The 14,071-nt window shown below is 49.0% G+C and overlaps 2 protein-coding genes across 4 annotated transcripts in view; one reads left to right on the plus strand and one right to left on the minus strand.

Moving 5' to 3' along the window:
- Positions 1–550: 550 nt before the first annotated feature.
- FKBP11 (FK506 binding protein 11) lies at positions 551–5,526 on the plus strand. Of its 2 annotated transcripts, XM_008070888.2 has the most exons (6): positions 551–1,065; positions 1,253–1,318; positions 1,698–1,785; positions 2,082–2,115; positions 2,444–2,514; positions 5,284–5,526. In XM_008070888.2, exons 1-6 carry the CDS (start codon positions 940–942, stop codon positions 5,499–5,501), a joined length of 603 nt encoding a protein of 200 aa, XP_008069079.1. In that variant the 5' UTR covers positions 551–939; the 3' UTR covers positions 5,502–5,526. The 2 variants fall into 2 exon arrangements, with proteins under 2 accessions (XP_008069079.1, XP_008069080.1); XM_008070889.1 differs by lacking the exons at positions 551–1,065; positions 1,253–1,318 and having other exon boundaries at positions 1,696–1,785; positions 1,963–2,115.
- Positions 5,527–5,873: 347 nt separating this feature from the next.
- CCDC65 (coiled-coil domain containing 65) overlaps positions 5,874–14,071 on the minus strand; it is an 11,648-nt gene continuing 3,450 nt past the window's right edge. For both annotated transcript variants that reach the window (XM_008070891.1, XM_008070890.1), the window contains exons 3-8: positions 12,010–12,179; positions 9,158–9,296; positions 7,517–7,714; positions 7,083–7,301; positions 6,363–6,506; positions 5,874–6,276 (exon numbers count right to left, since the gene is read on the minus strand). In XM_008070891.1, coding sequence (XP_008069082.1) covers positions 5,959–6,276; positions 6,363–6,506; positions 7,083–7,301; positions 7,517–7,714; positions 9,158–9,296; positions 12,010–12,050 — 1,059 coding nt within the window. In that variant the 5' untranslated portion in view covers positions 12,051–12,179 and the 3' untranslated portion in view covers positions 5,874–5,958. The remainder of the gene's footprint in view (positions 6,277–6,362; positions 6,507–7,082; positions 7,302–7,516; positions 7,715–9,157; positions 9,297–12,009; positions 12,180–14,071) is intronic.

Here is a 14,071-nt window from a genome sequence, read left to right on the forward strand (position 1 = left end):
CCAGCTAATTTTTGATTTATTGTAGAGATGAGGTCTCGCCAAGTTGCCCAGGCGGGTCTCGAACCAGCGGGCTCAGGCAATCCATTCACCTCAGCTTCCCAAAGCGCGGGATTACAGGCTGAGTCACCGAGCCCGGCTTGCCCCATTTTTATGGAAAGACAACCCCTTGCTCTTTTCAGCTTTCCAAAGGACAGCGTCCTGCCTTCTTTTGAATATTTGGAAGGATCGCCTGACCCCAGCAGGTGGAGGCTGTGGTGGCTGTGAGCGCGCCCGTGAGCGTGCCGCCGCTGCACTCCAACCTGGGCGACAGTGAGAATCATACTCGTTTAAACTCCAGAAATTCAAGCTGAAGGGGTGGAGGTGGGAGAGCGAATGCCGCCCTTGGCAACTGCCTGGGTGGGGTGAGCCAGCCAAACACTCCCAGGATGGATGTGGGGAGACACAGCTTAGAGGAAAGAGCAGAGAGCAAACACGCGGGACTCAGGCAGTCCTAGGTTTGAATTCTGTCGGTGTCACCACCTAGCCTGATGACCCTGCGTAAGTAACAACCTGAGCGACGCGTTCCTTACCTGTAAAATGGAAGAAATTATGCCTACCTTTTCGGGGTGTTTTGGGGATTAGAGACTAGCTCCTGGCACGCAGTAGGTAGTCGTAAACGCGTGCTCTTACGTGGCCCAACCCTTCGCTGTGGGACAGAACGGCTTAACGGACCGGTCAGAATCTGCGACCTCCGGATCTTGGGGGGTGCAGAGGGCTCCCGCGGCCTCCTTCTCTAGGAGGTGGGGACAGGGTGGAGGAAGGGCTGCAGAAGGAGGAGCTCGCTCATCGCGACCCGCCCCGTCCCGTCCAGTCTGGCCTGGGCGCCGAGGCAGCGCTGTCCCGGCCGCCGCCACCCGACCTGCCTGTGCTGGTGCCCCGGTGCCCTGCCCACGTCCAGTCATGACCCTGCGCCCCTCACTACCGCTCCGTCTGCTGCTGCTGTTACTGCTCGGTGGGGCGATGTGCCAGGCTGAGGCTGGGCTCGAAACCGAAAGTCCCGTCCGGACCCTCCAAGTGGAGACCCTGGTGAGGAGAGTGTCTCGGCCCCTAGAACCCCCGGGGCTGGGCCTTGTAGGGGGAATGCCGGGGTCTTCACGAACCCGGGAGCGGGGAGGAGAGGAAGTGCGGGATCTGAGTTGGCGGGTACTGGGTCCAGGGGCGAGAGAACGGGATATTTGGAGGAGCATCCGTGAACCCTGAAGTCCGATCGTAGGTGGAGCCCCCCGAACCGTGTGCGGAGCCCGCAGCCTTTGGAGACACGCTTCACATACACTACACGGTGAGGGGGTCAGGGGGCCTGGGCGGGGCCTGGGAGGGGGCGGCGCCCAGCTGAAACACGTCAGCTTTGGCTTGGACACGTGGCAAGCGGTTCAGGGAAGGAAACTCGGGGCTCTGGGGTCGTCGAGCACGTGGCTGGGGGAGGGGCGCTGCTCTTCCCTGTCTCTCTCCCCTCCCTGCTTTTCCGCCAGTTTCTACCTAAGTGCAGGGTGGAGAGATCTCCGAGAAGTGCCAGCCCTTCGGGGCTTCCTGTTCCCTTCTGCCCTAAGGGGAACGCGGCTGCAGCTGTTAAGGGATTGCCGCCGCCCAGCGGTCCAGGTGTGTGTTGCGCCTGCCGGAGGGTGAGGCGCTAGGTGTTTGCTCTCCATGCTCTCCCCCAGGGCAGCTTGGTAGATGGACGCATTATTGACACCTCCCTGACCAGAGACCCTCTGGTGATAGAGCTTGGCCAAAAGCAGGTGATCCCAGGTACGTGAGCTGTGCCTCCCATTCCTATCCCCAGCTAAGCCCGTTCTTAGCCTCCCCAACCCGAAGCTGCCCTGGAAATGACCCCCTGGCATGAGTAAGACCCTAGGGCATTACTAGTTACTTCCTGAGGTTCAAACCCCAGTTCTAATACTCCTCTTGTCCTATGCCCCCTGGAAGCCAGGGATTTAAGAATCGGGGAAAAGCTCAACTGAGGATCACAGGGGACACTTTGATCTCCTTGGTGGGATTTGAGAAATATGGATAGTTTCCAGTTCAGTTGTGTCTTCTTCCTCAAGGTCTGGAACAGAGCCTTCTAGACATGTGTGTGGGGTGAGTATCTGGGCAGGGGTGGGTCTGGGTACCCCCTTTGCATGGGTAGATGCTTTCTCTGCTGTCCCTACTCAAGAAGACAGGAGACTGTGGGATAAAGGACCCTGCCACACTGGATGGGTCTGCATCAGTGGGACCCATCAGGGCATCCAGAACCTCTGTGCCACCCCTCCTGCTGTTGGTTTTACTGGAGGAATTGGGGCATGTGGGATGATGGACACCTTTGCTGGCCAACCTGTTTTGGATGTGACTATCCAGGGGGTTTTGCTGGTGGAGCTTCAGATGGACTGAAGCTGCTGGCCCACCTTCCTCACGTTCCTTTCCTCAGAGAGAAGCGAAGGGCAATCATTCCTTCTCACTTGGCCTATGGAAAACGGGGATTTCCACCATCTATCCCAGGTAATCTGCCTAGGCCTGCCTCCCAGGTCATCAAAATACCTTGTCCCTAAGAGCTACAAGGAGCTATGCACTTTTTCTGAAACTTAAGAAAGTTCAGACTAAGTTTGCTGAGACAGACAGGAATGGTTGGGACCTCCTTCTGCAGGGCCACTCTTTTCTCCTCCTCAAATCACCAAGAGGGACTAGAGACATAACCTGATAAGGTCACCTGACTTGACCTGAGGCAGCCAGTGACTTTTTAGGGAAGATCACCTGCTTGGTTTATGCAAGTCGTCTGCTGCCGTGACACCCCTCCCAGAACATTGGGATTTCTTTCCTGCCCTTTTCCTATGACACTGTCTCATTTGTGCTGGCATGGCTTCTTACCACATACCCTGCCCTGCCTTCCTTTCAGCCTCCATTAGGGAAGAGATAGTAAAAATAATCACAGTCAAGTAATTCAAAACAAAGCAAAAAGCAGCTTTTAAAGCCAAGTCCGCCAAGTGTGGTGGCTCACACTTGTAATCCCAGCACTTTGAGAAGCAGAGGTAGAGGATTGCCTGATCCCAGGAGTTCAAGACACAAGTCTGGATGACTTGGCAAGACCTCATCTCTACAACAAATCAAAAAAATTAGCTGGGCATGGTGGTGTGCACTTGTAGTTCCAGCTACTTGGAAGGCTGAGGCAAAAGGATTGCCTGAGCTCAGCAGGTTGCAGTAGCTGTGTGAGTGTGTACTGTACACCAGCCTGGGTGATAGAGTGAGACTCCAACTCATAAATAAATAAATAAATAAATAAAAAGCCAAGTCCACCCCATAACTTTAAAAGTCATTATAGGTCATTATTGAAGGACTGGGACTGGACAGATTTTCCAAGATGTATATATCTTGCTTTTGGTAATAACAACAAATGTTCTATTAGCTAAAATGTGCTGTATGCCACAGAATACTGGGATCATAATTCTTATGCTTAGGAGGCTTAGGGGGACCAAGGAGAAACTCTTACCCACAGTTTTATTACATCCCATCCCTGAGGCTCATCTGCTTTTGTTTGCACCTCTTCCCCCACTCATCCCTGTTACACCTACCCCTTTACTTCTTTGTTTTGTTTTGTTTTGTTTTTGAGTTGGAGTCTCACTCTATTGCCCAGACTGGAGTGCAGTGGCCGCTCCTGGCCACCACAGCCTCGCCTGCTGGGCTCCGGCGATCCTTCCGCCTCAGCCTTCCAAGTAGCTAGAATTACAGGTGCGCGCTACCACGCCCGGCTGATTTTTTGATTTATTGTAGAGATGAGGTCTTGCTGCCCAGGCGGGTCTCGAACCCGCGGGCTCAGGCAATCCACTCACCTCAGCCTCCCAAAGGCGCGGGATTACAGGCTGAGCCACCGAGCCCGGCTGTTTTTTGTTTTTTTAGTCGGAGTCTCACTCTGTAACCCAGAGTGGAGTGCAGTGGCACTCTCACGACCACTGCAGTCTCGACCTGCTGGGCTCAGGCGATCCTTCCACCTCAAACTTCAAGTAGCTGGAACTACAGTCATGCGCCACCACACCAGCTAATGTTTGTTGATTTATTGTAGAGACGAGGTCTCGCCAAGTTGCTCAGGCTGGTCTTGAACCCCTGGGCTCAGGCAATCCTCTCACCTCCACCTCCCAAAGTGCTGGGATTACAGGTGTGAGGCACCACACCCAACCTTTATTTATTTATTTATTGTAGAGACAAGGTCTTGCTAAGTTGCCCAGGTCTCAAACCCCTGGGCTCAGGCAACCCCAAAGTGCTGGGATTATAGGCATGAGCCACCGTACCCAGAGTTTGGTAGAATTTTTAAAAGTCTAGTTTAAATCCAATTTTAGTCTGGCAAAGATTCTATCCTTGTAGCTGTTTGGAAGTGGGATACAGTTAGCATAGAGGGCTCTGTCACCTTTAAATGGAGAATAGTCTGTACATTTCTTTCTTTCTTTTTTTTTTTTTGAGTTGGAGTCTCACTCTTTCACCCAAGCTGGAGTACAGTGACACACTCACGGCCACCACATTCTTGACCTGCTGGGCTCAGGTGATCCTTCCACCTCAGCTTTCCCAGTAGTTGGAACTATAGGCGTGCTCCACCACACCCAGCTAATATTTTGATTTATTGTAGAGACGAGGTCTCACCAAGTTGCTCAGGCTGGTCTTGAACCCCTGGGCTCAGGCAATCCTCTCACTTCAGCCTCCCAAAGTGCTGAGATTACAGACGTGAGCCACTGTGCCCGCCTGAGTCTGTACATTTCATATTCACAAAAGTTTGCCTGTGCTGTCAAAGACCTGTCACTGAACCCAAGATACAGTTGGGGTCAACATGACTATTGCTAGACTCTGTTCACAGTCCTCTGTTTTTGTCTAAGGGAGTTCAACCCTACATTTATATCTTGCTAACTTCACAGTTATTGACTTTGCTGTAGCCCATCCTTTTTTTTTTTTTTTTGAGTTTGAATCTCACTCTGTCACTGGAGTGCAATGGCATGATCACAGCCACGGCAGCCTCGAACTGCTTGGCTCAGACTATCCTTCATTCTCAGTCTCCCAAGTACCTGGGACCACAGGTGCACACCACCACACCTGGCTGATTTTTTAATTTGTTGTAGAGATGAGATCTCACCATGCTGCCCAAGCTGGTCTCAAACTCCTAAGATCAGGTAATCCTCTCGCCTCAGCCTACCAAAGTGCTGGGATTATAGGCACGAGGCCAACATTCAGATTCTGAGCCTGGATAAAATGCATCGAGATTCTAACCCTTTCTTCCCTCTGCCTTTCCAGCGGATGCAGTAGTACAGTATGATGTGGAGCTGATTGCACTTATCCGAGCCAACTACTGGCAAAAGCTGGTGAAGGGCATTTTGCCTCTGGTGGGCATGGCCATGGTGCCAGCCCTTTTGGGTCTCATTGGGTATCACCTATACAAAAAGGCCAGCAGACCCAAAGTCTCCAAAAAGAAACTCAAGGAAGAGAAACGAAACAAGAGCAAAAAGAAATAATAAATCATAATAATTTTTAAAAAACCTTTGCATTCTTCACCTTATGCTTTCTGAGGCTGCTTTTGTAAGTGGAAATGAGGTAAAAAGCTGAAGAAAGAGGCACTCTGAGTTGGATCTTGCCTGGCATTGGGGTGGCTGGAGGCCTGGGATCACCTCTTCCCCTGGCCTCGTGCTGTCTTAATTTTCCCCTGGTCTTGAATCCTCCCATAGGACCTCTAGGTCTGGAGCACGGGTTTTAGCTCCCATGGTGCCCTGACTCCAGGGAGCAATGTTTCATTGAACAGTAAGCCTGCTAGCTGCCCAGCCATTCTCTCCACTCTCAGGGGCCACTCTATTCCTGGAGTCCAATATGGCAGATATATAAGGAGTTCATAAACTCCACGGGAATTTTTAATAGCAAAATCCTCAGATCTCAAAAAAAAAAAAAAAATCTGGGGGTTGAAAAGAGATCCTTGGATCACAGGATGTGGGAGATCACGTGAGCTGCTTCAATGACGTTGTAAGTGGTTGGAGGTTGTTTGTCACCAGTGTGGGCTATAGGTGCGGACAAGGGCTGGGGTACATTGCTTCGGTGGTTGACTATGAAAAGCGGGTTGAGCTGGCTCAGCACTTCGTCACTCACTGAGATGCCATCCAAGTATTGCTTCAGCATCTCCCGCAGCTTCCCATTGATTTCTAGCAGCTGGGCTTGTCTCTGTTGGAGGCTCAGCTGCTCCAGTTTCACTTTGTTGTACCTTTTCCAGAAATTCTCCATCCCTATGTAGTCCACCATCACCTGGGAGTTGAGTGACAGGGAGAAGTTTACATACTGGGCCCCATTAGCAAACGCTGCCCAATGCACCATCATTCCCCAACCTTTACCTTTGCAAGCGCCTCAGTGAGCTCTTCTGGGTGATGCTCAATCTCTTCCTTAGGAGTTAGTACTGATGAATAAAAAGGTAGCACTTTTTCTTCCTCTGTTTCAAATTTCCTACATACTTCGGCAAGTTTAAGAATCTTTTCACCCTATTGGAAGCAGGAAAAGACTTGATGTTAGGGAGTGGAGAGGAGAGGTCGTGGAGTTGGTTTACCCACTTGAACCCAAGGAAGTCATTCACCCAAATGGGAGAGACAACAGCAACGAAGACATTGAACACAGAGTGCTTACTATGTAACACTCAGGTAGTTTATATTCTTATAACGTTAACTCAGTAAGAATTCATTTCAGCCGGGCTCGGTGGCTCAACCTGTAATCCCGGGCTTTGGGAGGCCGAGGTGAGTGGATTGCCTGAGCCTGCGGGTTCGAGAGCCGCCTGGGCAACTTGGGCGAGACCTCATCTCTACAATAAATCAAAAAAATTAGCCGGGTGTGGTAGCGCGCGCCTGTAGTTCCAGCTACTTGGGAGGCTGAGGCGGAAGGATCGCCAGAGCCAGCAGGTCGAGGCTGCTGTGGCCGGGAGCGGCCACTGCACATGAGATAAAAAAGATATTCCAAGTGGCTCTTCAGGCAGGAAGTAGGAAGAAGTCTCCACCCCTCTCAAATCCCTTTCACCTTGCAGGGAGCCAGGTGCCTTTATTCTGACTGCATCTCCTTTATGTTACCTTATCGACAATCTTTCTCAGGGCCTTAAGGGTGGCGTTACTTTCCACGGTGAGTTTGACTAAGTTCTCCTGGGATGCTGCCCGTGCTTGAGTCCTTTGGGCCTTAAGTTTGTGCAGTTGTACAAGAACTAATTCCTTGTCATTACGGATATACTGGTTCTGTTCTTCACTCTCACGGCTGTGTATCATGATCTTGCCTTTTGAAATAGTTATGGCATCCTGGAGGAACAGAGAGGATTAGAGAAAACATTTGGCCAGCTGAGGGTCTTCAGTGAGAGAGGTAAAAGGGCTGCCAAGGGATGAAATCAGAGTATGTCATCTTTTCCCAACCAGTGATCAGCAATGAGGCCCCATGATACCCAGCTGAAGTTGGGGCAAGACGAACGGGAGATAACTGAGCAGTTAAGGCAGTGTCTGGGGTCAGATACACTAACCTGTAGTTTCTGTATTTTTTTCATCTGTGCTTCAATCTCTTTGGAGCTCTTCTCGTCCTTCACTTTCAGGGTCTCGAAGGCCATCTTTCGATCCTCTGTGGCCTCAGTGTAATTTTTGAGTGCATCCTGGAACCGTCTCCATAGATCTTCCACTATATTCTCCAGTTTTAGCCTTAGAAAGTGCTTCTCTTCTAAATTCTAGGAAGTGGCCCCAAAAAACCAATGTTTGGAATTACCCTAGTAGTGCCCTTTTGCTTCCACCAGTAACCTCACTCTCCTGAACTGCTTGTAGCATAGTTTGGTGCAGAGGTCAGGAAAATGTCTGAGAGATCAGGCAGATGATAAAAATAAGTGTTGTGGGCTGGGTGGGGTCTATGGCAAACTGAAGAGGAAGCACTCCATCTGGAAGTGGGGAGATGCAGTTGCTATCTCCACATGAGTGTTGCCATTTTGGAAATGTGGCCCAATGTGGCCAGGTCTTTATGTTTTTTAAGAGAAGCTGAATATTTGGATTTTTATGTTAAATCGCTCCAATTTTCATTTGTTTTTTATTTCTATTTTTTGAGTTGGAGTCTCACTCTGTTGCCCAGGCTGGAGTACAGTGCCACACTCATGGTCACCACAGCCTCGACCTCCTGGGCTCAGGCGATCCTTCCACCTCAGTCTTCCAAGTAGCTGGAACTACAAGCACACACCACCACACCCAGCTAATTTTTTGATTTACTCTAGAGACGAGTTCTTGCCATGTTGTCCAGGCTGTCTTGGACCCCCGGGCTCAGGCAATCATCTTGCCTAGGCCTCCCAAAGTGCTGGAATTACAGGTGTGAGCCACTACACCCGGCCTAAATTGCTCCAATTTTTAAATGTGGGATACTTATTTAAAATTTTTATAAAACACTGTGGGATAAAATAAAAACAAAGAAGCTAAGACCCAAACCTAGGTCTGCAGGCTGGGTAAGTTTGCAACCTCCAGGGTGGCAGAAAGTGTTTTGGGTCAAGGGGCAGAAAACCTAGATGCTCTTTCTGGCTCTACCACAAACCAGCAGCATGACTCTGGTAGGTCATTTTACTTCATTGGGCCTTGGTTCCTCCATCTGCAAATCACAGGGGTGAAGCCCCATGATCTTAGTGCTTTTTTTTTTTTAGTTGGAGTCTCACTCTGTCACCCAGACTGGAGTGCAGTGGCCGCTCCCGGCCACCACAGCCTCGACCTGCTGGGCTCCGGCAATCCGTCCGCCTCAGCCATCCAAGTAGCCAGAATTACAGGCATGCGCTACCACACCCGGCTGATTTTTTTATTTATTGTAGAGATGAGGTCTCGCTGCCCAGGCAGGTCTCGAACCCGCGGGCAAAGGCAATCCACTCACGTCAGCCTCCCAAAGGCGCAGGATTACAGGCTGAGCCACCGAGCCCGGCTGATCTTAGTGCTTTTTAACCCTAAAATGTATTCCCTTTACGTTTTAGAATGGTCCTCCCTCCTGACCAGTCTTCACAAAATTACAAAAAGCAGCAGGAATATCTTCAGTGGCAACAGACTTTTTATTGACTGTTGACAAAAGGGGGTCTCTCTAGCTCTAGTGACCTTAAGCATTTTTCTCTCACTTCTTTCCCAGTTCTTGCCCAACTGCCTTCCCTCTGTACCTTGTTTTTGAGATCATCCCACATGCTCTGGAACTCCAGCTTGCTTTCATACTCAGAATCTATATAGTTCTGTTCCATGGCCCTGAAGACATCTTGCAGATAGTGAATCTCTTTCTCATGTTGGTCAGTAATTGTCTTCCTGTAGGAGACAAGACACTGACCCTACTCGAACAATGACAACAACTCAAAGCAGTATGTAATAAAACTATATGAATAGTACAAACTCTTAGGTACTGATGGAGAACTGAGAGAGAGAGAGCCCTATTCTTCTTAGGGATAGAATGAATGAATATGGTTATTTTTATTTTTTATTTTTTTGAGTCAGGGTCTGTCACCCAGGCTAGAGTGCAGTGGCATGATAATGGCTCATCATAGCCTTGTCCTCCTGGGCTCAGATGATTCTCCCAAGTACCCTCCCAAGTAGCTGGGATTATAGGTGTATGCCACCATGCCTGGCTAGTTTTTTTGTTTCTTTGTTTGTTTGTTTTGAGTTGGAGTCTCACTCCATCGCCCAGACTGGAGTGCAGTGGCTGCTCCCAGCCACCACTGCCTCGACCTGCTGGGCTCCGGCAATCCTTCCGCCTCAGTCTTCCAAGTAGCTGAAACTACAGGTGCACACTCCCACGCCCGGCTAATTTTTGATTTATTGTAGAGATGAGGTCTCGCCAAGTTGCCCAGGTGGGTCTCGAACCTGCAGGAGCAGGCAATCCACTCACCTCAGCCTCCCAAGGTGCAGGATTACAGGCTGAGTCACTGAGCCTGGCTACCCGGCTAGTTTTTAAAAATTTTTTTGTAGAGGTCTCACTATGTTATCTAGGCAGATATTTTGATTTTTAAATAGGTAATCCATTCATATGATACAAAAATAAAAATACAGCCGGGCTCGGTGGCTCAGCCTGTAATCCTGCGCCTTGGGAAGCTGAGGTGAGTGGATTGCCTAAGCCCGTGGGTTCGAGACAACTTGGCTGGACCTCATCTCTACAATAAATCAAAAAAATTAGCCAGGTGTGTTAGTGCATGCCTGTAGTTCCAGCTACTTGGAAGGCTGAGGCGGAAGGATCACCAGAGTCCAGCAGATCGAGGCTGCGGTGGCCGGGAGCGGCCACTGCACTCCAGTCTGGGTGACAGAGTGAGACTCCGACTCAAAACAAACAAACAAACAAAAAACAAAAATAAAAATACCAAAGGTTACAGTGAGAAGTCTCCCTCCCACCCCTGTTCCCTACCAGTTGGGTAGGCTTTTTTTTTTTTTTTTGAGTTGGAGTCTCATTCTGTCACCCAGGCTGAAAGGCAGTGACATGCTCTTGGCTACCGCAGTCTTGACCTGTTGGGCTCAGGTGATCCTTTCGCCTCAGCCTTCCAAGTAGCTGGAACTACAGGCTCATGCCACCATGCCCTGTTAATTTTTTGATTTATTGTAGAGATGAGGTCTTGCCAAATTGCCCAGGCTGGTCTCGAACCCGTGGGCTCAGGCAGTCCTCTCACTTTGGCCTCCCAAAGTGCTGGAATTATAGGTGTGAGTTACCACGCCTGGCCACGTTTTTTTTTTTTTTTTCTTGAATCTCACTCCATCTCCCAAGCTGGAATGCAGTGTCACTTCACAGCAACCACACAGCCTTGACCTGCTGGGCTCAGGTGATCTTTCTGTCTCAACCTTCCAAGTAGCTGCAACTACAGGTGTGTGCCACCATGCCCTGCTAATTTTTTAATTTATTGTTGAGATGTTTTAGAGACAAGTTCTTGCCATATTGCCCAGGCTGGTCTTGAATTTCTGGGCTCGGGTAGTTCTTTCACCTTGGCTTCCCAAAGTACTGGGTTTATAGGCATGTGCCACCGTGCCCAGCCTTGAGTAGGATTTTGACAGCTGAGTGGTTTGTAAAAGTAATTTGAGGAGATAAATTTTAAAAAAGAAAGCTGAAAAGTAATACAAATAAAACATTAAAGAAAAAAATGGCCGGGCTCGGTGGCTCAGTCTGTAATCCCAGCGTTTTGGGAGGCTGAGGTGAGTGGATTGTCTGAGCCCAAGGGTTCAAGACCCGCCTGGGCAACTTGGCGAGACCTCATCTCTACAATAAATAAAAAATCAGCCGGGCATGGTAGTGCGTGCCTGTAATTCCAGTTACTTGAAAGGCTGAGGCGGAAGAATGGCTGGAGCCCAGCAGGTCGAGTCTGCAGTGGCCAGGAGTGGCCACTGCACTTCAGTCTGGATAACAGAGTGAGACTCCAATTCAAAAAAAAAGAAATAAAAAGAAAAAAATAGTGAAAGAAGAAAGTAAACAAAAAACAAAAACAGCAAAAAGAAACTGGGTGGTGAAGGCATACAGATGGAGTCTGGCAAAAGTAAAGGGAAGGTAAAGTCACAAACTTATACCCAAGGTTATTTAAAAGAAACTCAGAGCCGGTCTCAGTGGCTCAGCCTGTAATCTGGCGCTTTGGGAGGCTGAGGTGAGTGGATTGCCTGAGCCTGCAGGTTCGAGACCCGCCTGGGCAACTTGGCGAGACCTCATCTCTACAATAAATCAAAAAATTAGCCGGACATGGTAGCACGCGCCTGTAGTTCCAGCTACTTGGAAGGATGAGGCAGAAGGATCGCCGGAGCCCAGCAGGTCAAGGTTGCGGTGGCCAGGAGTGGCCACTGCACTCCAGTCTGGGCGACAGAGTGAGACTCCAACTCAAAAAAATAAAAATAAATAAAAAAATAAAAGAAACTCAGGATTTTCTCTGCTGGGATCATGGGACAATCAAGGTGGGATGCTCCAAGGTCGTAGCCACTTGCTTACAGGCAACTCCTTGACACAGACCCTGGGCATTTTCCTGGATTCAATTCCCCATCTCCTCTTAAGTCCCCATACCTTTCTGTCTCAAACTCCTTGGTTAGGGCCTCCAGCTCCATGTTGTAACTTTCCTCCAGGAGGCTGAGCCGGTGCCTCTGTAGGGCCAAGAGCTGGTCAACATTGTGCAAGTGGCTGCGCAGGGCATGGGCGTACTGTTCCTCGGCTTCTGATAGGTCTTTGGCTAAAGACTGGGCAAGAAAGAGAGAGATCATTCTAGATGAGTGGCATCTGTGTGAGAAAACAAAAATGTATTCAGCTGGCTAGTTGGCAGTTTTTTCTCAGTTCCTGATGCCAGTTCTCTGGCTTTAGGAGTGCTGGCTCTCCCATATCTTTTTTTTGAGTCAGAGTCTCACTGTGTCACCCAGGCTGGAGGGTAGTGGCATGCTCACGGCCACTACAGCCTCGACCTGCTGCACACAGGCGATTTCCTCGTCAGCCTTCCATGTAGCTGGAACTACAGGTATGTGCCACTAAGCCCGGCTAATTTTTCTTGATTTATTGTAGAGATGAGATCTTGCCAAGTTGCCAAGGCTGGTCTCGAACCTGTGGGCTCAGTCAATCCTCTCATGTCGGCCTCCCAAAGTGCTGAGATTGTAGGTGTGAGCCACTACGCCTGGCCTTTTTTTTTTAGAGACAGGGTCTCACTCTATCACCCAGGCTGGAGCAGTAGTAGCACAATCATGACTCATTGCAGCCTTGAATTCCTGGGTTCAAACAATCCTTCCACCTCAGCATCCCAAGTAGCTAGGACTAGAAGCATATACCACTACACTTGGCTAATTTTTTAAAAATTATTTTTTGTAGAGATGGGATCTTACTGTGTTGTCCAGGTTGGTCTTAAACTCCTGGACTCAATGATCCTTCCTCTTCGGGCTCCCAAAGTGCTGGAATTACAGGTGTGAGCCACTATGCCTAGCCTCCTCACTCTTGAATGTAAAATAATAGTGATGTCAAGAAATCCCATGAAGCTAGACAGTGTCCTGTGGACAGCTATTTTCAACAATGGGGCTACTACTAACAGGAATCAAGGATTCTTGGAGAAGTGGTTGCTTTGAGGTCTGAGACAGAAAATAAGTATAACATAGGCTATGTTATCATACATGATAGCAAAGAAGATACCAAATATCAGAAGGACTCAGGAACAAAATGAAGAGGCTCATGATGGCAGATTATATTTTCCTAAGAAGAGCAATATATCCTATCTTAGAATTTTCTGCAATGTGACTTGCCATTCCCCCATCAAAAGGAAGAATATCTTCTTCCATCTCCTTGAATTTGGGCCCATGTTGCACTACTTGAATCAACAACATGGTGAAAGTGACACTGTGCCAGTTCCAGGTATAGCCCTTGATTGACCTGGTGACTTTTGCTTCTTGTCCTTGGAATGCTTGTTCTTGGGATGTTCCCTCCAGGAACCTTATCATTATGCTGTGATAGGTACAGTGTACATGGAGAGGCCACGCACATGAAAGCATTTGAGTCAACAGCCCAGTTGAGCTCCCAGCTGACAGCCAGAATCAACTGCCTGCCATCTTGAACATCCATTCCAGTCAAGCCTTAGATGACCGCAGCCCTAAATGATATCTGACTGAAAACTGTTTTTACTTAAGAGACCCAAGGAAAAACCACCCTGAGCTCAATCAACCTACAAAACATAAGGTTTATAATAAATTGTTATTTTAAGCTACTATTTTAGGAGTAGTTTGTTATGTAGTGGTAGATAACCAGAACACTTCCAGTGGCAAAAAAGCAAGTTTGAGTATCAATAAGGATACATTCAATACTGCAATGTACTGAAAAGTATCAGCTCACACCTATAATCCCAGCACTTTGGGAGGCTGAGGTGAGAGGATTGCCTGAGCTCACGGGATCAAGACCAGCCTGGGCAAGACCTCATCTCTACAATAAATAAAAATATTAGCTGGGTGTGGTGGCCCATGCCTGTGGTTCCAGCTACTTTGAAGGCTGAGGCAGAAGGATTGCCTGAGACCAGTATGTCATCGCTGCGGCGGCCATGAGTGTGCCACTGCACTCCAGCCTCGGCAACAGAGTGAGACTCCAACTCAAAAAAAAAAAAAAA

The sequence above is a fragment of the Carlito syrichta genome, unplaced genomic scaffold, assembly GCF_000164805.1.
Source record: "Carlito syrichta isolate Samal-C Ts95f unplaced genomic scaffold, Tarsius_syrichta-2.0.1 Scaffold314050, whole genome shotgun sequence".
NCBI lineage: Eukaryota > Metazoa > Chordata > Mammalia > Primates > Tarsiidae > Carlito > Carlito syrichta.